The 24,109-nt window shown below is 41.6% G+C and overlaps 1 protein-coding gene across 7 annotated transcripts in view; it reads right to left on the minus strand.

The window, feature by feature from the left end:
- KIF13A (kinesin family member 13A) overlaps positions 1 to 23,422 on the minus strand; it is a 119,449-nt gene extending 96,027 nt beyond the window's left edge. For 6 of the 7 annotated variants that reach the window (XM_037380092.1, XM_037380087.1, XM_037380086.1 and 3 more), the window contains exons 1-2: positions 23,255 to 23,422; positions 22,884 to 22,974 (exon numbers count right to left, since the gene is read on the minus strand). In XM_037380092.1, coding sequence (XP_037235989.1) covers positions 22,884 to 22,974; positions 23,255 to 23,309 — 146 coding nt within the window. In that variant the 5' untranslated portion in view covers positions 23,310 to 23,422. Of the gene's footprint in view, positions 1 to 22,883; positions 22,975 to 23,254 lie in introns of those variants that run through there. The other variant, XM_037380089.1, reaches the window with a different exon arrangement.
- Positions 23,423 to 24,109: the final 687 nt, after the last annotated feature.

Consider the following 24,109-nt stretch of genomic DNA (forward strand, 5'->3'; position numbering starts at 1 on the left):
GAATACTAGCAAATAGATTACTTGGGATCTCTAACACTTCTCCATGTTTACAACAGAGCAGTCATTTATCTTTGCCCAGTGATGGAAACTATTACTGCCATCTGTGCTGACTCCAGCTGGTGTAAGACTAATATAAAATTCTGTTAGCTGCTTATTCAGCTGGCAATAATAAAAGTCAAGCTCATTACCAGCAGCCTTGCACAGCAAAGTTTCTGCTTATCTCAAGAGAAGGGCCTAAGCACCACCATGAACCTTTTCACCATTTAATAAAAAAACACCTTCTATTTTCTTGGCACCTGTTTTTAATAACAATCTCAAAAAGCAATACAAATACTTTTTTTCAAACGTGTCAATCAACTAGGCTAACATTACTTAAAAAGATGAAAAGCTGCTACATGAAGGTAATATGTAGTTTCCTGTATATAACTGGAAATAGATTTCTAAGACCAGAGGCATCCCTAATGTTTCAAAGGTGCTCATTCTCCAACTGCCTCTTGAAGCAAGTGTCCAGGAAACAGTTTTTCTCTCTCACAAACAATACTTAATTGAACACTGATTAAGATTTTAAATGTCCTTTTATATTTTAAACACACAAGAGACAAACTACTGAAGAACACCCAACCAATCCATCATCTTGAATACACACTGGGGAATTCTATGTTCCTCTGCTTGCAAATTGCAGACTTCTGGGACTATGATCTGGGAGATATTAAAAATGAAATTTAACCACAATTTTAGTGGGCTTTCCATCCTCCCTTCTCCCTGAAGTCACAGCAGTGTTACTGTAGGCATGAGTAAGCATCAAAACCAAGGAAACAAAACTTGAACAGTTTGAATATGTGCCACTTACTCGTAATTTATCTTATTTATTAAATACACATGTGCAGTAGAAATTCTCTTGTGAACTGTCACCAGCTCTTGACTATCATGCTCCCCCAAAACTAAACAACACTTCTTCCTCATCCTCTTGACACAGCTCACAATCCATAATGCTCTTCTATCTTTTGTCCTTCTACAGGTTCTATCCAAAGTCGTACATGTGTTAGAGCAGTCCATCTTCTGCCTGCACAAGGCTTCCATTTTCCATATCCAAGTCATTCCTGATCCTTATCTTTCAGTAAACTGAGCCCAAACACACAGGGCACCCTACTGTTAAAAAAAGATGGTCCCAGCTGATAGACATGGACAATGAAAAAAGATTAACCATCTTATATTTGATGGTAACCAAAATGCATTACCACGTACCTCCTCCCAAACCTATGAAATCCCATATTGTGACCATTTCTTCATTTTCCTACTATACTCCTCCCGATTTGCCAATACCACCCCACTAGCACCCTGAAACATAGTATTAAAGAAAGAAAAGGTTAAAGGTGTAACTCTTAGCGCAGGCTTTGAAGACAAAGACATCTTCTGTGACACCAGAAACCCAGAGGATGGCAATCACCATCCCAGGTTTGTCCAAGCCAGCAGGTCAAAGCCTTCTACATTTCAGAAAAGAGGCTGACTTGTCTCACCCACCACACAATCCAGAAAGAGGAGAAGCACAAGACTGTCAAAGGCAAAAGGAAAGACCTATCTTGTTTCCTCAAGTTAGCAGCTACACTCTTTCTTTCCTTGAGCATTATTCTTCCAATAATGAAGTACAATGAAATAACTGTACTTGTGCCCCTCCCTTCACAGGACTTGAGCTTTTAGCTGTTAGTCATTGGTACACTAAGAAACCTTCCGTTCTTGGTATATCTGTGAAGTTATTAATTTACCATTAGCAAAATAAAAATATCTTTTTTTAAAAAAAGTATTTTATTATTTTTTTAAGTATCACAGTTGAAAAAAAATACTGAAATGCTACAAAGCACCTGTTCTTCAAGTGAAGAATTAACACTGAAATTAACTCTCAGGGCACAGTAATAAACAGCTGAAGGGTAGTAACTTAATATAATAATAATAAGTGTTATTATATATTCAATATTAATATCAATATTATAATAATTAATAATGCTGCACATCACCTCAGCTGATGTGCAGAGCACTACCTGATCACACTCTGGAGTTCAAGCTCAGTTGTTCATCCAGACTTAGATATCTAAAGTTTCACTCACTTTTCTGCAGAAGCCTGAAACTTTCAGTCTTAAATTATACAGCATTTCATTTTAGGAAGCTAGAAGTATAGGTACTATGCCTCTCCTCAACTGCGAGGAATTCAAAAGCACTGCTCCTCACGTGGACTGAATATATAGAAAAAGGTACAATTCAGAAGGAATAGGTAAAACTTTTGCTAATAAATGAATGTTGTCTGAATTTTCTTTAATAGAAAGGAATCCATATCTCATACATCACAATAGATTTGTCAGCATTTTGCTCCCCTTCACAACCAATTTGTAAGGTTTAATACTGCACAGGAGCCACTGGAATATATTATGAAATGGAAAACTTTCCTAGAAGTAGTAAAAAAACTTATGTGTCTGCCAGCAGTAAAGACCTTTCAGCCTTTGAAAATATGCCATGAAAGCAAGGATCAGACTGTGCCTTTTATTAAATAAAAATTAAACTAATGTTGATTCTTCTCTATTTAGATTTTTTCAAAGGCTTTACTTTTCCTATTATAAAATCAGAATGGTTTTACTATTTACTAATAAACTCACAATTATAAGACAGTACAGTTAAATACAGGGATTTTTTTGGGCTATGTTTAAGAATCTATGTTGATAATTACACTAAAGAGCCATCTCATCTTATTTTGTAACTTCCAGTTGCCTCAAACATTTACTCCTAAGCTACTACATCAAACTGTCTGATAAACTGCACTGAAATTAAGGACTGACCTCTCACATGGTGATCCTTTGCAATGCCTTCTAAAAATGCATCTTCCCTGTCCCCCTAAAATATTGCTACTAACACCACAATCAAATCTCAGTTAAAACTTACGTGATTGATGGCTCTTCCTACGTGCCTTACCAACATAGGTACAGCACAGTCTGAAAACCAGTAGTGTACCTTATTTTGTAGGTATGAAAACTGAAGGAAGGCAACGCTACTCCCAGAGGACTAATCAAACTTGCCAGCTTTCATTCATAGATTTCTCAGTGCTCAACTTAAATGATCACACTTAATGTGATCACACTTAAATGATCAACTTAAATGAAAGTGATATACAATAACCTGAGCAACTTCAAGGAAGAAAGAAACTTTGATCTAAAGTCAGTATGTCAGCTACAACAGATTTTTATAAAACATCAACAAAAAATGTGATCAGTCAATACCTTGTCTTCACAATCAAAGAAGGGCTGGCTGCAGATGTGAAAGTTGGAGGCAGCCTTAGCTGCACTGACCACAAGAGGGTGGGATTCACGATCCCACATGGAGGAAGCAGGGCAAGAAGTAGGATTGCAACCCTGGACTTCAGGAGAGCTAACTTTGGCCTCTTCAAGGACCTACTTGGAAGAAGTTCATGGGTTTGGGTCCCAGAAGGTAGGGGGGGGTCCAAGAGAGCTGGCTGATATTCAAGTATCACCTCCTCCAAGCTCAAGATAGGTACACCCCCATGAGTAGTAAATCAAGCAAAGGGGGCAGGATGAGCAAGGAGCTTCTGGCAAACCTCAAACAAAAGAAGAAAGGTTATGGTATGTGGGAAAAGGGACAGCCACTTGGAAGGAATACAGGGATGTTGTCAGAACATGCAGGGAGACAAGGAAGGCTAAGGTCCATTTGCAATTAAATCTGGCAAGGGATGTCAAGGACAACATGAAGGGCTTCTTCAACTACATCAGTAGGAAAAGGATGACTAGGGAAAATGTGGGTCTGCTGCTGAATGAGGCTGATGCTCTGGTGATGAGATCACAGAGAAGGTGGAGTTACTGAATGCCTTCTTTGCTTCAGTCTTCACTGCCAAGGCCACTCCCCTGGTTTCCCAGACCTTGGAAGCAAGAGAGGAAGTCTGGAGAAAAGATTTTGCCTTGGTTAAGGAGAATCATGTTACAGATCACTTAAGCAAACGTGATGTCCACAAATCCATGGGCCCTGATGGGATGCAGCCCTGAGTGCTGAGGGAGCTGGCAGATGTTATTGCTAAGCCACTCTCCATCACCTTGGAAAGGTCATGGAGAACAAGAGAGGTGTCTGAGGACTGGTGGAAATCCAGTGTCATTCCAGTCTTCAGACAGGGCAAGAAGGAGGACCCAGGAAACTACAGGCCTGTCAGCCTCACCTCCATCCCTGGAAAGGTGATGGAATAGATCATTCTGGAGGTCACCTCTTAACCTTTTTTTTCCTCCACATGCTTATCAGGAGCAGTCAGCATGGATTCACCAAGGGGAAATCATGCCTGACCAAACTGGTAGCCTTCTATGATGGAATGACCAGCTGGGTAGACTAGGGGAGAGCAGTGGATGTTGTCTGTCTTGACCTCAGCAAGGATTTTGACACTGTCTCCCATAACATCCTTACAGGTCAGCTCAGGAAACGTGGGTTCGAGGGTGGACAGCGAGACGGACTGAGAACTGGCTGAGTGGCAGAGCTCAGAGGGTTGTGACCCACAGCACAGAGTCCAGCTGGAGGGCTGTAGCTCACGGTGTTCCGCAGGGTCACTGCTGGGTCCAGTCCTGTCCAACTTACTAATCGGTGACCTGGATGAAGGGACTGGATGAAGGGACTGGGTGTGCCATCAGCAAGTTTGCTGATGATACAGAACTGGCAAGAGCACCCAGTACCCCAGAGGCTGCACTGCCATCCAGCCACACCTCAGCAGGCTGGAGAGCTGGGCAGAGAGGAACCCCATGGAGTTCAACCAAGGCAAGCATCAGGTCCTGCCCCTGGGCAGGGACAGCCCCACGCACCAGTACACACTGGGGCAGAGCTGCCCCCCAGGAGGTCAGCAGGGAAGGGCCTGGGAGTGCTGGGGGGCAGCAGTGTGCCCAGGTGGCCAAGGGACTAGTGGGATCCTGCGGGGCATGAGGAGGAGCGTGAAGGGGATCCTGCCCTCTGCTCTGCCCTGGTGAGGCACATCTGGAGTGCTGGGTCCAGTGCTGGGCTCCCCAGTTCAGGAGACAGGGAACTGCTGGGGAGGGTCCAGCAGAGTCTGTGAAGATGATGAGGGGTCTGGAGCACCTCCCTGACGAGGAAAGGCTGAGTGAGCTGGGCCTTTGCAGCCTGGAGAAGACTGACAGGGGATCTTGTCAAGGTCTACAAATATTCCAGGCACACGCCAAGAGCATGGGGCCGGGCTCTTTTCAGCAGTGCCCAGTGACAGGACAAGGGGCAACAGGCACAAACCACAACGTGGGAAGTTCCATCTGAACACGAGGAAAAACTTCTTTCCCTTGAGGGTGCCAAAGCACTGAACAGGCTGCCCAGAGAGGCTGTGGAGGCTCCTTCCCTGGAGACATTCAAAACCTGCCTGGACGTGACTGCGCAACCTGCTCCAGGTGACCCTGCTTGAGCAGGGGGTTGGACAGAATGATCTCCAGAGGTCCCTTCCAACCTCGACCAGTCTGTGATTCTGTAGCAGAGCAAAGCTTGGATTTTAACAATGGAGAGAACTCCAGGATAAGAGAGTCTAATACTAAATCACTGTATCATGATTTGGGGAGCTCTCATGATCATCTTATTACAAACATCCAAAACCAGTCAACAGAAATGTGTGAGGAGGAGGAACACTCACTTTTAGACAAGTTTTATTAAATACTTAACAGTATGCAAACCTAGTGCTCAGTGCATAAACCCCCTTCAAAGAATCTTTCCTTCACAGATATAATTTCTGCATAATTTATTATGTTGTACAGTAATGTAAACAACCATTAATTGTCTATATCTCAATACTTTGAATAAGTTCATACATAGTGAGTTACCAAGAATCAGCTGAGCCACAGTAGCTGCAAACAGCAATTGCAAGGTGGCAAATTTTGCCTGGCCAACAGACACTTAAGACAGCACACGTCACTTACATAAAACTGTTGCTTTTGATTGGTTTTTCTTTTACTTTTTTGCTACTTGTTCCTTTCAACAGCTTTATATTTTAAGTTTAGCATTGATGCATGGAATAGCTTGCAGGCCTGGGCTTTCTGCCATCATGTGTAAATTAAAAAGCTACAGCCATCTAAAGCTGTTAGCTATTTCCCCAAATAGGTGTTATTTTATACTTACTATTAACATGTTGCAGTAGGAAGAGAGTCAGGAAAAAAAAAAACTTATTGGAGAGCTGATGCGTGCCTACCAGACAAGTCTCCTGAAGCAATTTGCAACCTGAATTTATTCTTGAGAGAATACAGTATTTTACCTCTGTAAATTCCTGAAAAAGAATTACGTATATGGGATATGTTCTCCTTTAAACTCTCGCAATGCATTCAGAGGAGCTGCATGATGAAAGGATTGTATTGTATATGATTGCCAATTTGACCACTATTTTAAGCCCTTAGAAATGCCACATTTCATATTTCCAGGTTATGTGAAAGAGATTCCAGCATGTAAGGCATAAATTGTTAGGAAAATTTTGAACACATTTTTATCCAATTCCAGCACTCATTCATATCTTGCTCTTTCAAACTCTAATGTTCCACACAAAACAGCATCCACAATGTTTTTCTTCCTGACCTGAAGCTCTAAGGTCTGCCATATGCAGAATTATTAGACTACAATACATTTTAATAATCTTACCTCTCAAAAAAACCCCCAAACCCACAGATCATAATCTGATTTGCCCCATTAATTACTTGTAATTGATGATATCTTTACTGAATAAAAAAGCTGGAACACTTTGTTCAAGGAAACAGGGAACATGATGAAAAATATTCCTCTGACAGCAAGAATATGCTCAGAACTGATTACTCTTCACCTGCCTCTGAGTTCACCAGAGAACCGAGTGCTCAGAAAAGGCAATTCTAGAAAAGGGACAGAAAATAGGAGCTAGTTGACATCTACTTTAAAAACATTACCTCAAATATTATTTTTTTTAAAAAAAGGAATGCCCTGCTTTTAAAACCTCTTAAAATCAAAACTTGTACACAACCTACTGAGACCTGTAACTTACTACTACATTTGTTTACTAAAGCCTCTGATTTATTCTTTTTGGTTCTTGACCTGTGAACTTAACAACTTCGAAAAGAAGTATTTAAGTTTATGAAGCCATTTCATACTAAAAAACAGTTTAAAATGTAACTTTAAGAGAAGCATTAAAAATTTATTTTCATTTTCAACTCAAGCCTGTCTCATTCCCCCAAAACCCCAGCATTTCACACAGGCATGCCCAGCCCAGCTACTCCTATAACTCCTTTCACATGCTTCAGCAAACCTCTGCTCAGCAATGTATTCTATGCATTGTTCTGCATAAAAGCACAGTAACGTGCTTGAAATAAGCACCTAGCAAATTAGCTTAGAAGGTAATTTTGCTCTGAAAAATGACCACTTGAGATCAACAACTTCTCTCTCCGCAGAACTTCACTAGCGGATTTGCAGCAACGTCCTGACTTTGGTAGCAAAATTACTATTCTGATACTCAAAGCCATTACAAGAAAGGTTGACAGGTATAAAGCTCAAAGAGACATGGTGATGGACAATACAGTCACCATTAACTGACAACAGGAAATAGAGATTAAGAATCTAAATTCTAAAATTCCAGAGAGCTGTAATTATTAACAAAAGTTTGATTTTGCATCTTTTCAGATCTTATGAAGACCCTATTGATGGACTAAGCAACTTTGATACCAAATACAAAGACTGCCGGTTATCATAATCACCTTCCCACACTGACTTCCTACACTTTGGTAACTCTCATATTTATTGATGGCAGACACCATCACACAGGAATCTTTACAGAATACACAAGTGGAGACATCCTGAACTCTAACTTAACAGCCTGCACAGCATACCCGTGTTAAGTAGTTGTTTCCTTGAACAATGTTTCTCTCCAGATACATTTTACGTTTAAAACCCATGTTCAAAAACGTGCAGTGTTCTCAACAGAATTTTACTCAAATAGCCCAAAGTCTATCTACAGTTCAAATATGTTAAAGATGCGATAATCATTCTTTTTTGAAAAACTTTTCATTTTTATTTAAGTCCTTCCTCAATCTTTTCCCCCCTCCTAGGCTCGCAACAAATAGCATCATCCCCTCAAAATGTTTTTTTGAGCTGTGAACTCAGAATGCACAGCCAGGTTTATATCCCAAACTCATTTTATGAACATTTGTTTAGAGAGAGTGGAACACTACTGTATTGTTATACTGAAAGGTAAAAGTTGTTTGAAATATCTTCCCACTGCCATGACCTGTGAGAATTTTATCCATGTTGCAGGTTTACTGTGCAGACAAAAAGCAGACAGAGTCCAACCAGGCTTTTATTAGCTCAGGCACAAAATAAAGCAGAAAAGCGGCAGAGATAAGCCCATATCTAACAATATAGAGGTAAATGGACACTTTTGATGGTGAAGAGCATCTGATTAGGTACCAAATGAGCATATACTCTCCATCTGGACACTGTGCAAAGGAGCACTCCAAGTTAAGGGAGCGAGAGTCTGAGAACATGAGACTCTAATTCACCCTGCAGAAACTCACTGGGGTCTAGGTGAATGTTTTAGCTCCCATTCAACAGTAGCATGCTAAGCACAGTTGCACTGTGAAAAAGAAAAGTTATTCTCTTATTAAGATTTGTCTTATTGCAGCAGAAAAACAGAAAAAAACAACCAACCAAACTCTAAATTAGAAAACATGGTCATCTCACAACGGAATCAAGCTGCCAGCCCTGACAAGTTTAAGAACAGGAGAGAGATATTTAGCAATTAGCACAAAGAAACATAAATACAAAGCAGTTGATAATAGAAGAAAAAAAACCAACCCGTCAGCAAGTACTACACCATTAAGTTACCCAGAGGAATGAGACACAGAAAGCAGACAAAGGAGCTGAGACAAGCAACACACACATGCTACCATACTAAATGCAGACAACCAAATGTAATCAAAGCTTCCAATTTAGAATCAGCAGCAGAGCGCTGCCACAAGTTGCTAACAACACTCAACTTCTCTATTCTGAAACACCACCATTCCTGGAGATAACACTTTATATAAAATCTTTAAAGAGCTTGGGAGAATGCAGGTAGAAGGCCATGAGGAGGAAAGGTAGTAGAAGAAGAATGTTAAATTGAAGAAGAACAGGGAAAGGAAGAAACTATCTATCGATATGCTTGCACAGAAATTATGAGGTTTAGCATTAAGATTAGCTATGTACGCTTAAAGAGCCTGCATGCTAAGTCAACCCTGGCTGCTGGGCCCAGCCATCTGCACGCTAACCCAGAGGCTGCCGTAGTCTGTGGCCTGTGCTGGCATCTATTCAGAGGCAGTTAAGAAGGGAGAACTAGGTTTCTGCGCTGGGATGCGAAGTGTGTGCAAGCGATCCTGTACTGCAGTTGCACAATGTGCAATGTGTTCTCTCTTCACAGACAGTACAGTGAAAAAAAAAGTATTCTTTCCCAATTAATGCTTCTTTTCCTGGTACTGCAAATACCCATGCTTTAAATGTAACATTCTGCTCAATCAGCAAGGTCAAAAGGTGTATTTAAATCGAACTGGGAGTTTTACCCCACTTTTCAGCAAAGTACTTCAACTACTTTGTTTCTAATATTTAATGAAGTACTTTAAATTCCACTTAAAATGTTCATACACAGCTCTGTAGTTCCTTTTAGTACCATCTGTGTTGCAATCTGCAGTCAACTCTGCTACTCACGATGAACGTAGACTGAAACACTCTTGACAACAGAAAATCGCACATAACAGAGTTCATGCTTGGGAGCATGTTGCATACTCCCAAACACCAAATCAACACTGCGGAGTCAGTTATCTTTGTAAAGCCAGTACCCACACACTTTTGAAAGTTTTAGGAGACCACCCCATCAGCTTTGCCTCATTACCTGAACATGCGCTCATCCTGTACTGCATGTGAACTAGTGAAACTGTAGCAGAAGCCCACACCCACTGATTTTTTGCCCTTTCCTATCCCTGGCAGTGCTCTTGACTCCATCACTGCCACCTCCTCCCATTTCCAAGCTCACACAGCCAGCCACGAACAACAGGTACAGCATGGACAGCACAGGCTAACAACACCTTGCCAGACACCCAGTATTTGCGCTGTGAGAGTCCAGCACTGAGTATTCTGATCTGACTCTGCACAGGAGGAGGTGCGGCCCCGCAAAGCTTATCAGCTAAACTTCCACAACACCGAGCCACAATTCTTCTGTTTCAGGAGCGGCAATTCAGCTAATTATCTCTGCTATAAATAACCCACAGCCTACATGATCTACCTAGATATCTGCCTGCATAGGGAATAGAGTTACACAAAACAAGTTCAAGAAATAAAGCAGAATTACATGTGGTCTCTCAAGAAGTTGTCAAAAAATCCTCAGAAGAGAATGAGGAGTCATATATTAAGGAAGAAGAAAGAACAAGTAGATCAGTCTGAAACACCACTGAAAGCCACATGAAAGGGTACACAGGTTCTGAATGCTGGTAAGCATTAATTAGTGATCCGAGAAAGCAAATATTACTGAGGTCAGCAGTTTTTGGTTAGTAACATTAGGATAAGAACGTGAAGGAGCAAGGTACGTGAGCAGCAATACTGCAAACAAAAATCAGGTTTGACAAATATAGAATTAAGTTTAAAATTATTCAAAAAGCTTATCACATTAATTTTTCAGTGTAGCTTTCCCACTTCGTCCATCACCACTAATATTTTAAATAAAGGGCGGCAGCAGCACTCAATTGTCAACAATTTTCAATGTAATAGGAAACAGTCGACTCCTTTTTTGCTTAAATAGCCAGTCTACTCCAAAAATGGCTAAAAGTCATGTTGTGTGATCAGTAACTCTAGACCAGTTCAATTTATCTTCGTCTACTACATCTGCAAACTGAGACATGAAAGTAAAAGAGCATGAGTAGAAAGATCTGGTACAAGAGAAGCTGAACCTAAGGCAAGCATCCCATTTCAAATACGCTTAGATTACCAATACTGGGCCAAAGAAGTGACCTGCCTCATATGCAGGAACAGCTATGGGGAGAGAATTAAAACAAACAAAAACACCACAACAACAAACCAAAAAGTAACATGATTTTTGAAAGTGACCAATTACCCAATCTAGATCTTTAAGAGAAAAACAACAACGTAAAACCTACGTAGCACCCTTTGCTCCTTCCATTTAGAGCAAAAGTTCTGTAGAGAATCTAGAACTTTCCTACTATTCTGGATGCAAAGTAGAATGATAATTATTAAAAGTATTTCAAGTAAAGGTTTTCCCCATTATTTGAAAAAAACATATAGGTTTCCTAGTCTAATCAAACACGCACCTTGAGCCCACTAAACTCTGATGCTGCTCATTACAGTTACCAGTCAACAGATTGTCAGACTCCTATCACCCCTAAATGTTTCTCGAAACTAAGAAAATAAGCCAATTTAGTTTTTCTTTTCCTACAAAACAACTGCAAATCATCATTAATATTTCTATTTTCCTTCATTTATATACACTGATGAAAAATTCCTCCCTCAAAATTCAGTTCTGCAATTTGTAACATCTCATTTCAAAGTCCACAAACAAATATCCAGCATTTACTTTCCCTTTTTAATCACAGCAAAGGCAAGCAGGCAAGAGGTCACAAACATGAGTGACTTGCTTGCCTCTGTCTTTTCTGAATCATGATGAAGATGCACACCTTGGAAAAACATGTAACCATTTAAACTGCAAGATACTCCAGAAGTCATCCTACAATACCCTTCTTGACTAAGGATGACACATTAAGATCAAGTTGGCTTTAAGAGATTTTTTTATAAAATTAATTTTACACCTTGGTCATGTGAGTGCAAGGGTGTTTTCAATGTCTGTTTGATCTGTCTTGCACGAGCCATGAATTTCTTCCTCATTCAGATGAGAAATTCTCTAATACCAACCAATAATATGGGTCAGACCACACAGAACCACTGTAACTGAAAACACATAAGCACTACAAAACACAAAGGACTTTCAGCCCACCCGACACTATGGATCTGCAGTTCTGGGTTTAAACTAGCACAAAGTTGCAAGATGCTATTCTGAAATTTCAAATAAAAGCACACCACATTGCACGAGGTATACGCAAAGCTTCTACCTGTGAGTGTAGATGGCAGTAAGGATAGATTACACTAAGGGCACAAAGCTTGCACACCATTAGTATTTCTGGAAAAAAGTTTCCCATTGCCACACTGGCATCTGCAAAACCAACACTTCAAAAACTACTTGAGAGGATGCAGCCTGCCCCAAACAGTAAGTAAACAAGAGAGATTAGACTGATGTCGACCTAGGTTCAGTACTCATTCACTATACCCTGCTGAGCACTTGAAAACAGAACTGACAGGAGCTAACTTACTGACTTTCGCGGTGGGGAAGTCAGGCATCCCCCTCCTTCAGTACACAGGACTTCTGACACTAATGGGGAATCCAACCATGGAACTGGGATGCTGAGGAGAACAGAACAGCTACTGAATTTATTAAAAAAATCCAACCAAAACATCAAGATACTGTCCCACTGAAACAGACCTTAGGAGAGCACTTAAACGCTGCATCTTCAAACATACTTTCATCATCCTTTTGATGGGGACACAAGTGTTTTCAATTAGTTTGCTTCACAGCCAATTTAAAAAGATTCTCAATCATGACGTTTAATGTCATAAACAGTAAAAATTCAGTGTTAAAATATGAGTTACAACCATGCAAAGAAAATCAGGTACATGACATGAACTCAGCTACAACGTTATAAACACCTCAAACAATAAACATACTCAGGACTTGGAAGCTCTTGACAAGAAAACTACATGGCAAGCTGTCCAGCGTTCAGTGGGCTGCCTACAAGAACTGATTTTCCCTATTGTTTTCAACTTGGATCTCAACCAGAACACACATGAAGACTGTAGTACCACCCCAAAGAATGCCAGTTTCTCATACACATTTTTCAGGAGGATGGAAAAAAGCTTACTGGATGTTGTTGGGTTTTGTTGGTTGGTTGGTTTCCCTCAAAGACATACTTTGAGGAATTTCATCTTGTTGTTGGGCATCCATTTCTGTACCTCTCTTTTGCCTTTCGTTATCCTTCCAGTCCTAGTCCCCAAGTATCCTTTCCCTATATTCTACCATGTCAGCAGCAAATCCATTAACGAACCATCTTTTGCAATTCCTTGTGTGTCAGTTTCTCTGTATACACTGAAGCAGCATTTCTCAAGGGCACTCTTAACAAGAATGCAGGTAGGATTAGATTTACACCAGAAGAATGAGAACTATTCAAAACTTTCTTCTTTTTAAACGTAATGGGCACTATGGAAAACACCATATTCTGTTTCAGACAGTTTGTTTCAGAATAGCATGCCAACTGTGGTCACAGTAAGAAGTTCCAAGACAGCAAAACCTGAGTGGTGGGATGATGTTCCGCCACATACTTGTAACAAAATCTTCAGGACCATCTTTTTATCCCAATAGTGTATAATAGCGAAGTGCAGGAAGATGGCAAATGGTTTCTGCTCTTACTCCCTTACACAACTGCAAAGTTCTCTTAAAAAAATAAACTCAAACTCCACTACTACTTGCTGATTCTTCAGAGGACAAATATGTATTAATGTCTTAGCTACATACAGTGAATATAGGAACTTTATTTTACCAAATGGCTGATTTTTGTTTCAGCCTGATTTTACAAGACAAAATTATCTGAAAACACATTTGAAGTCTAAAGGAAATTTACAAACATCTCAGAATAGGGAGTGACAACATGGTACGACGGGAAGGAAAATACCAATAAACATCAAAATGCTTAGGACTTGACTAGCATCATTCAGGGAGGTGGCACTACTGAACTAAAACAAGTCTGGAGCACTGCAGACTTACATCACATTGCATACATAAAAAACTCACATCGACACATGCTGACAAAGAAACTTTCCAAAGCAGACCAGGATGCTGCTCATTCAGGGCTGTAAAGCAGTTTTGCCGGCAGAAAACTTTCGCCAGCTCTGTGCCTCCACTGGAATGCTCTGTTGACTTATGTTTAGCAAAAGCTCATCTACTGTAAAACAAGCCTTGGGTTTTGATCAGAAAGTAAAACTGGAGTAAATATTCAGCAAAAACAAGAACTCCAAATTATTAAAAATTACATGGCGACCAGTGCCACTCACTGCACAAACCCATTCATTTTGCAGATAAACTTCCTCTTTCACCTCACCTAGTCCTTTTTCCTTCAACTCTTGAAAAAATCATATTTGTGAAAGGCCTTCTCAGCTATACTGCACATGATTTTAATCATAAAGTCAGACAAAAAGTGGAAACCATGTAGGAAGAAGTATCAAGTACTGCAGTTCCTTATCTAAAATCTGCTGTTCCTTGTCATCATATAAGAAATATTAAGCAAAACAGGCAGCTGCACATACTTGTATTTAATGCTAGAAAAAATATTTCAGTCGCTCAAGAGACAGATTCAGAATTTTGAAGCCTTACACTTAGAGGAAAATCTAATCTTGCCTGGAGGCTTTTGTACACTACTTACTTAGGATTGGCATTTATGTTTAAAATGGGATTGTGGAATAAACTAAGACAATGCAAGTTCAATAAATAGGTTATCATGTACATTTTTTCATCTTATTTGCAAGTCTAAAATATTCTCTAATACAAAAAAAAAATCAGAAAAAATATTTAAACGTTGACATTTTCAGCAATGTGTTTTTCAAACAAAGCATCAAATTACTCTATAGAAAGTTTACAGTTTCCAGTGCATCCTGGTATTTTTTTAAACATATTGAACAGTATCTTCATAAACACATGCAGAGATAAGCATGCTATTCCAGCCACAGCAGCTGCTTTGATTCATGTTTATGAAATGCTTAAAATTCTTGGAATATACATACACTGCAAAAAGAAGATGCAGTGTTGCCACAAATCGCCAAGTAAGCCAGTACTAGCCTACTATCTGTGCTGTTGAACACGAAGAGGCAGCAGCATAGACTGGTAGGGGCTAGCATCTAGAAAACAGACCATACATAAATAAGTATGTATCCTGTTGCTAGCGCACAATGAACCTCTTTGCCCCATCTTCAGCATCATCATTAACTGTGCCAGTTACCATGCACTAACGCAAGCACACAGCAATGTTTCAGACCCACCCTTCTACTGCTGTGCCAACTGATATACCTCAAAATAAGTACTGTACCACTAATAAGCACCAAAATATATTCATGGTTTAATCTGTCAAAAGAGTCATTGTGGTATAAATCTTTGCCCTGAGTTATAACACTCAAATAGCAAATAAGTTACTATAGGACAATAAATCATTAGCGACTTCATTAGGGGCTGTTACCATATAGATTGCCCTATGGTGAGCTATGTGAAATGAGACTGAACATTCAGATTACCTCCTAGGGAAAAGCTGCACCTTACAAGCCACTGACTTCACATTATCTGAGGAAGACGAAGGTGTATTTGATAAGCGTGCACATGCTTGAGGATGTCTCTATTTAGGATGTAACAAAATGCCAGATAAAGGTTGTGCCTGATGACGAAGGGATTGTCCTGGTTTCAGCTGGGATAGAATTAATTGTATTGGTTTGGGATATGGTTATGAATTTGATTAGATGTTTTGATGATGGAAGATTAAGTTTTTTAATTATTATTTTTAGATTAAAAGACAGCTATCAAAGGCCAGAACTGCAGGGGTTAATTAACACAAACCAAGTACAGCAGCATCAGAAAGCCATTGAGTCCCTTTTTCCCCCAAAACGAGGAATGACATAAGGGGACACTCTCCCACGGCACTGAAGACAGCTTGAGGAACTCCTACTCTTCATCAACATGTATCTTGAGTTCATGTCATTGATTTTCAACTCCCGTCAGCAATGCATTTTTCTGATTGACCTTCATACAGCAAATTTTCAATCTGCTTGTTGTTAACTTACTGAGCTCCTCCCTCAGCCCTCAGTGAACACCCATCGCATGCCACGAAAAGATCATAAAGACACACACAACCAACTCAAGCTCCAGCAGACCTCAAACTCCGATGACTAACTTCATATCAACACACAAAGTCAGGTACTGACTGGACAAGCTGACATCCCTGATACTGTCTCTTGTAAAAAGACACACAGGAACGTTATATCCAGGCAACAGCATGACTGAGTTAATTTGGTGCTTTGGGTCACAAGTTAACTTGATAGTTGAGTCCTCTGGTACACGTCATTGCACAGCGGGGACCTTTTCTTTGTAGGCTGCACTTACTGAAGACATAAAATTCACTGTCTCCAGCCAACACTTTCACAATCCCTTAAAGAGCCTTCTACGCGCTGCCGTCAGTAACAGACCGCCTCACAAAATACAAGGAACCAACAAATCTGAGAAGTTACTCAGTTAAGCAACAGCATCTGCACAGCACTGCTGCAGCAGCTGGCATTTCGCTATAGTAGGCAGTAATTGTTTCCATTAATAGATTCAAACCATGCCCAGGGCGGGCCAAATAAGCAAAGACACAGTACTACTTTCCCACCATTTGGGACAGTCTGTCCATGCCAGAGACACCAGCAACACAGCCAGAGGCAGCTATTGCTACTGCTACTCAGTCTGCACCCAACTCTAGGGGAATGAAGGACTTAAATCTGGTAACATCTCTAGCACAACAGCAACAAGTACATTTGTCAGTTTAAAGATTTAGCTCTAATCTTATTACTAGCAGTACCACCATGCTGACTCCCCGAACAGCAGGTGCCTGCCTGTGCACGCTGCGCTGGAGGCCTGAGACCAAGAAGGGATTTGCTTTGTCCACAAAACTTTGTACCAAGATTCACACCCCAGCTCTGTGCACCACACTGACCTGCACAAAGGGCAGCTGGTGTGTAGTGCTTCGCTCCGAGCTCAGGTTCTGCAGAACAGTGACTTCTTAAGCACGTCCTAAGGTATTTTGAATCTAGACCACACCTGGGTCACTAAAGTATGCTTACAAGTTTCATTTGACTTTGTATTTTTTAATTATTACATGACAGTGAGTCTAATCAGAAGTCTGAAATTTTATCATATGCACATTTAATAAACCAATGTGATGCACAATACAGCAAAGAATCTTGTTTTCAAAAGAAGAAAGCTGTCTTCACTATTTATACTAACAGGGCGAAGGAGGTAAAAATAAAACTTTTTCCTTTAATCCTGATCTCAAAGAAAAGGGCCCCAAAAACCAAATCCATTTTAAAAGAGCTGTACATGTTTTAAATTCGTAATTCATTTCAATAAACAATATATTCAAGGTGTATCAACTGGTAATCCAGACCTCAAAACACACCTCCAGCTGCAGTAATAAGGAAGCGCATGCATACCTGCCCTTCTTAAACACAGAAGCTAATTGTGACTGAAGGCCTCATCTTTTTAACAAATCTTTTCATGTTCCACAATGTAGGCATTTCTAACATCATAAGACAGAAAAATTGGACAGGTTCAAAGCTGAACCTCATTCTGCTGTGTTCTACTCCAGAAATATTTGAACTTAATACTCAGTAGTCCAAAAGAAGAGAATGGCTACAAAGCCATGATTGCCTAAACATGGTCATACCAAGCACAGGTTTCTTTTTCTTCAAACACTTTATTTTTGTTCTGAAATACTGCCAGCTAAGTACTACTAGCTGCTTACCCGCAATCCCAACAGCCTCCAACAGTTGTTTCCTCTTACAATGCCATTTAAAGACCAAAGCACAAGGTCCTAACAGCTGTCTGGATCTTATAAACATGGTAAAATAATGGATGTTGCATTTATTCACAGATCAGGCCACCTTAGGAAGAGCCAACAGCCGTTCCACTGAGTGTTTTGGATTACAAATTTGTGTCTCATTTTGTTTCAAATTACATGGAATTTGGAAACAGAGATTTTTTCAAGGAACTGCATCTAGTGTCCATCTGAGCCATGAATGAATTAAAGCACTGCAAAAATAGCTCCCCAAAATGATGTCTTCCAACCACACATTTCATAATTCAAATACCCCTCTTCTGTAACAGTTCACATCCTGAATACTGATGTCTAACAGGAAAGTTAACAGAAGAGGTCAAAATCAGATTACTTTTACAATTTCCTGCGAAGATAAAAGCTGCTGCCTGCTATTACTTCATGATCTACCTCAGGTGATAATTTGAATACATGATCAAAGACATGGTCTCATTGATCATTCCCTCAGATATTGAAATAATTAGCAGCTGTCCTATTTTGGCTTCTACAAGTTCCAGTTTGAAAAAGTGACCCTTACCAGAAATGCATATCCCCTCCCTACAACAGTGCTCTTATCTCTGATGCTAGTCAAAACAACATATCAAAAACCATGAAGTGCCACAACCACCACATGAAGGACTATACACTAATGACCATCCAAAATCATGTTTTCTCCAAGGCAGGGGGAGCAACAGCTGTTTTCAGGAAAGAAGAGTTTTAGGACAAGCTGCCTAGGGATGAAATCTGTGCTTCAGATATTCAAACTTTGAAAGAATCATGACCTACAAAAACTAGGTAAGACACACACACATCTGTTCCTAGCTATTTATTTTATTAAAGAGCTTAAGTCTACTCAAAAAAGCCCTCATATATTCTGGAATCTTTAGTAATTTAGAGCTATAAGAAGAGTTTTACATAAGTAGCACTGGGTCTTGGTGCTACTTGTCTGTTATCAAAATGAGGACTGAAGAACACAGAGCATGCAAGTCATAAATACATATTTTTTAAAAGTTAAGTCAGGCAAGAAAGATACTTTCAGAGAAAAGTAGTAATTTTAAGTTCAGCTCTACATTCTGATTATTTCTCATTTTCTGACCTGAGATTTTAATAAGGCAAAGTTTGCACAAGGCTACTGTGCTTTAAGGGAATAAATTGCCCAATAGACAAATTTTTGCTTCTGTCAAAAGTACAACTGAAATAGTATTTCAGTTCTACTGTCTCCATAGTTCCTTGTTTATTTCTGTCAAGACAAATATTTTGCTTACTGAAGGAAAAATCATGTCATGAAGAACTGTTGTCAGGGAACTAAATCAAAACTTTTCTTCACAGATCCTATGCGTTAAAAAGTGTAGCTGAAAGGACAGGTTGCAGCAAAGCATATTTGAACAATCAAAAGCAAAGAAGGATCCCAGAAAAATCTAATTTGTCTTACTAAAAAATAACATCCCTAACACAAAATCAAATCTTTCATAGATGTAGAGAGAGGTGTGAAATTTCCATTGTAAAATATTACTCAAATATTTTGAAAGACTGTAACTCCATACTGTAATTATCTCATCATTACATTTTAATACTGCACCTTATTGCCAACAGCCAAATGAAAACATTTATAGCAAGACAGCAGGATGTAGACAATTGGCTCTGAAACATAATACCCATTCCTAAAAGACCAAGTTAGAACAATTTTTTTCAGGAAGAGTATACTTTGAGAAAGGAAATTCAGACTCCCAGGTGAAAGCAGAAAAAAATTAGAGGGCTCACAGAAAGACAAGATATTCTTCTGGGGAAGAAAGGGAAATCTCTATTGGTTTTGGGGAGGAGACAGACAACTAAAACAACACACAAGCACACTTAGGGCAGCTATCAAGGAAACTACTGCTACGAATAATAGTAGAACAAGGGTTAAAGGTATAAAGTCCAACAATCAACTTGCAAAAACTTGACCAGCACCAGAGACTGTACCTGATAGCAGCTAACGAAAACTGTTCCTTTCTGAACTCTGTCCCCTATTATTTCAGTCAATAAAGATTTCCCTGTGCCTTTCAGACTCAGATTGTTCAGTTTTACTATTTTCTGGTTTTCCTCCCTCGTTAGTGTAGAATGCCAGAAGTCGTGTGTCTGTGGGAACGGCAAGCCTATTGCTTATAAAAAGACAGAACACTTGTATTTAATAACAATTGCTGTTTTGTAGCTGTGTTTGTTAAGGTGCAGATGCTGTGTGGTCTAGCAGTTAGAAGATGCAGTCAGAACCCGGTTCTAATTTATATTTAGAACTTAACTGCTTTACCTCTAATACAATAGTGAAAGTTGGACAAATGACAGCACTGTCTGGGATTTTAGGTTTTTTTCACCACTTTTAAAACTAGCCTTACTTGCCCATCTAAAATCGTTCAGAGCTATCCTTAATAAAACCTAAAGACTGATGACCAACACGCATCTGAACTCAGATTTAATTCAAGGACTCCTTACAGCATAGGCAAAGCTAGTATTTTTTTTTTCCTAACTTGGGATATCCTTCCCAGAACAAATTCTATAATGTTATAATAATTAAAGAGGTATTAAATTTTACTTTAAAAATTCTGTCAGTATCTTCAAAGTTATAACTGAGAGAACAATGCAAATAAAGAGCGTGGTCCTGAATTCTATTCCCCCACACCCTATAGTCTCTTGGCTTCAACTGAATTAAGAAAAGCAGCCCTGGAAACCAAATTTGCTTTAGAAGGCTACTTATTCTTATTCCAAAGCGCAGTACAAACTTGTACTTCCATTCAGCTAGAAAAAGGAAATTTCCATATAAAAAGATAAAAAGTAAAAAGGGGAAGATAAGACTAAACAGAATATTAAAATAATGTATATAGTAGAGAAAGACCAATTAATCACCCTAACAAGTGAAATCATTTCTGCAATGACATGGTTGCTCTGAAAGAAAAATCCAGTTGAGCTATATAAAAACAAGCTACACAAAGAAAACCAAAAATCCATTTGACATCTCTAGCCCTGCCAAGGCATTGATCCAAGTACAAGCAGCAACTACTCAGCAGTTCAGAGCCAGTTTATACAGACATTTTATGGTGGGTACACATAGAAGAACAGAATTTATTTTTCATCATGAGAAATTACACTATTTATCTTGAGTAAAAAAATAGAAATGAACAGTTTAGCAGTGAAGAAAATGTAAGGATCCTCACAAGGCACTAGAAAGTCCATCAGGCATCTCAACAGGTTACATACAACACCTGCATTAAGCAGGTATCCAAACTATATGTCTGCACTAGCAAGAGTTACTTCTGATCAGTATTTCTGACTGTTATTTCCAATAACACATCAAGGAGTTGTTTCAGACACAAATTACACTTGTGACAGCCAGCCAAATTGCAGCCTCACACTGGGCTGCAAGCAGGACAACTATCACTTGCCAACACAGCTGTTGATGGCAAGGCTGCACACAAGCATCACAGCTCACCCGTAAGGCCCTTGGTGCAGAACCATAAGCCAATTCCAACCAAGTAAGTGAATTTATATTACAGGTGTTAAAGCCCAATAAACACGACCCACACAAGCTCTCAAAAGACAGATAATTACTGCACAGTCTCACTGAAACCTGCAGGACAACGTGCACAACAAGCAAAATTCACAAGTTACAGGCTCTTTATTAAACCATCTGGCCCTTAGACTCTTCAGTCTATTGAAATAATGGCTTTAAAATCTTCTGTTCTTGCTTTGTAAACTCAATTTGTATTCCATGTTTTATACCTGTCAAATCCACTCACTTTAAAGAGTTAATTCTTATTATAGCAGTGGTGTGATGAAGGGCATATAAATGCTTCATTAAACAGGAGGAAAAAAACCCCCATGCTTTCTAAAATAGAATAGTCTCAAGAAAAACAAGATTTCCATTTTACAGATGGGATGCTAAGACCCACAGAGACAGCATGACTTCTGGAAGATCACACACACAAAAAAAAAAAATCTGTTGAAGGGGCAGGAAACAAGCACAGATCTTTAAAGACCCAGGCCAGCACATCAGCCACAACAATGGTTCTGAAGAAAATACAAGTGGGATTTAAGTTAAACTGGTGCAATTGCAGCTATATTCCAGTATGTGGATTACTGTGAGAAGCACCTTCGCATCTTTGATGTGTAAAAATAGAAAAGGTCTCAACTTTTTCTGCTGGAAAACTATAAAAGCCTGGCATACCACCTTTGAAAAAAAAAAAAAAACGTATTCTCACAACTGTGGTTTCTTTGTAACTACTATGAACCCAATCAAAAATGTTCTTAGTAAAACTTCGAGTGGTAGGGACATGTTCAGATTAAAAATGCCATAACCATGCAGATTATTTCATGCTCCTTGGCATTAAATACATTTAACAGATCAACTTCAGTTGAGCAGTCCGCAGGTAATTGAACAAATAAGCATACAACGCCACTATTCCACTTGCACCTCCCTGTCTTTCCCCACACTCCCTCAAAGGAAAGAAATCTTTTCCTGTTCTGATCTATTTTTACAGTCTAGTGCATTGGTATTTTGGATTATTTCCAAGGGTATTCTTTACTGGGGCATCACAACTAAACGCCAGATTTCAAAATTATTTTAGCAAATTCTCATATGCTACTTCACAGAACAACACTGAATTAATAAAGGATCTAGCAATTACAGCCTTTTCAAATGCAAATACATTAAAACTAGTAAACAAACTTAAAAAAATACCACCACTAGCATAAAATTCAGATTCTGCTTCTTCCCCCCTGCGACACACACAGGTTACATCAAGTTTATTTGCAGCCTGTGCTGAAGGGAAATTTCTGAAAACTGCGAGCACAGGCAGTTTAGGTCTCCTCACCTTATCAACAGATTATTTTTTGAGAAGTTAATGAAGAATCAGGGAGGCCAACAGGGCTGGTCTGTCTCCACATCCCAAGCCGGGTCCCTCCCGACCCCGCTCTGGAAGCCGCCTGACCCCGCAGGGATGCAGCCCCGGGCAGGGACCCCCGGCTGGCGCTCGCCCGCCGCCCCCCCCCCGCAGCACCTGAAGGCACGGAGGGAGCGCTCCAGGACCCCGCCGCGCCCCGAACAAAGGCAGGCGATGCCTCTGCGAGGCTGAGGCTGAGGAACCGGGGCCGGGTTTTCCCTTGGGGCACGGCGGCTGGGGTTTTTACCTTTCTCCCTGCTTGGTGTTGGAAGGCGGAGGGTGAAGCACAGTCTGGTTGCCTTCCATCTCCACGATGCACTTGGTATTCAGGTCCAGCTCTGCAAGGCGACACGGCGGGGGGCTCAGAGGGCGAGCGCACCCCGCCTTCCCCCTCACACGCCGGGGCAGCTCGCCCCCCGGCCGCTCCCCCTCGCCGGGGGCAGCCGTGCCCGTGCGAGGCAGCCAGGGGTGCCTGAGGGGGCCCGTCCTCCCGCCAGCCCCGGGGAGAAGCCTCAGGCGCGCACCGGTGCCGCCCCCTCCCCACAGACACACACGCCCCCCCTCAGCCTCCGCGCCCCCACCCCGCCGCCCCCTCGCCCGGCGCCGCCCGCCGGTTACCTCTCCTGTTCATCGGCCGGACCCTGACGGCAACTTTCACCTTGGTGTCCGACATCTTCCCCCCCTTCCCGGGAGCGGCGGGCGGCCCCGCTCAGCGGCAGCGGCGGCTCACGGCCTCGCAGCGCCGCGCACAGCGACACGGCGGAGCGCCAGCGTCCATGCCGGGCCGGGGCGAGGGCGGGGGGCCGGGGCAGGCGGGGATGGCGAGAGGCGGCGAGGGAGGGAGGGAAGGAGGGAGGGAGGGAGGGAGAGGAGGAGGGTCCGGCGCCGGGGAGGGCGGTGGTGGCGCAGCCCCAGCCGCCTTGCTCAGCCGCGATCCACACCGGCTCTGACGCTGGCTGCCGACGGCCTCGTTTGCATAACCGCTGCTGCTACTGCAGCTGCTGCCGCCGCCTCCCCGCCAATCCCAACCGCCATCTTCCGCCTCCTCCTGCCGCGCCGCCGGGATTGCGGCGCCCAGGCAAGCGGCGAGAGGCGGGGAAAGGCCACGGTGCCGGAAAGGAACGGAAACACCCGAGCGCCTTCGGTACGGGGAGGGGGAACCCCCCTCCCACCTCGGCCAGCCGCTTCCTCCGAGTGAGCACGCGCGAGGGGCCGCTCCTTGCAGTGGCGACGCGGGCGGGAAGGTGGCGCTGGCGGCCGCGCATGCGCAGAGAGGGCGGGGGAAGCCCGGCCGTGCGCTTCGCCCCGGCGCTGCCTGCCCGACCCTGGGCGGGAGCGGGGCTGCTGAGGGGCCGCCCGCCTCCTCTGGGCTGCCCTCGTAGTTTGTGCGAGGCAAAGCCACCAGCTTGTCCGACCTAGTTCCCTTGTGGCAAGGAAGGGCCATAAAGAAAAGCCCATAAACTGCCCACAACG

The sequence above is a fragment of the Falco rusticolus genome, chromosome 3, assembly GCF_015220075.1.
Source record: "Falco rusticolus isolate bFalRus1 chromosome 3, bFalRus1.pri, whole genome shotgun sequence".
Taxonomy (NCBI): Eukaryota; Metazoa; Chordata; class Aves; order Falconiformes; family Falconidae; genus Falco; species Falco rusticolus.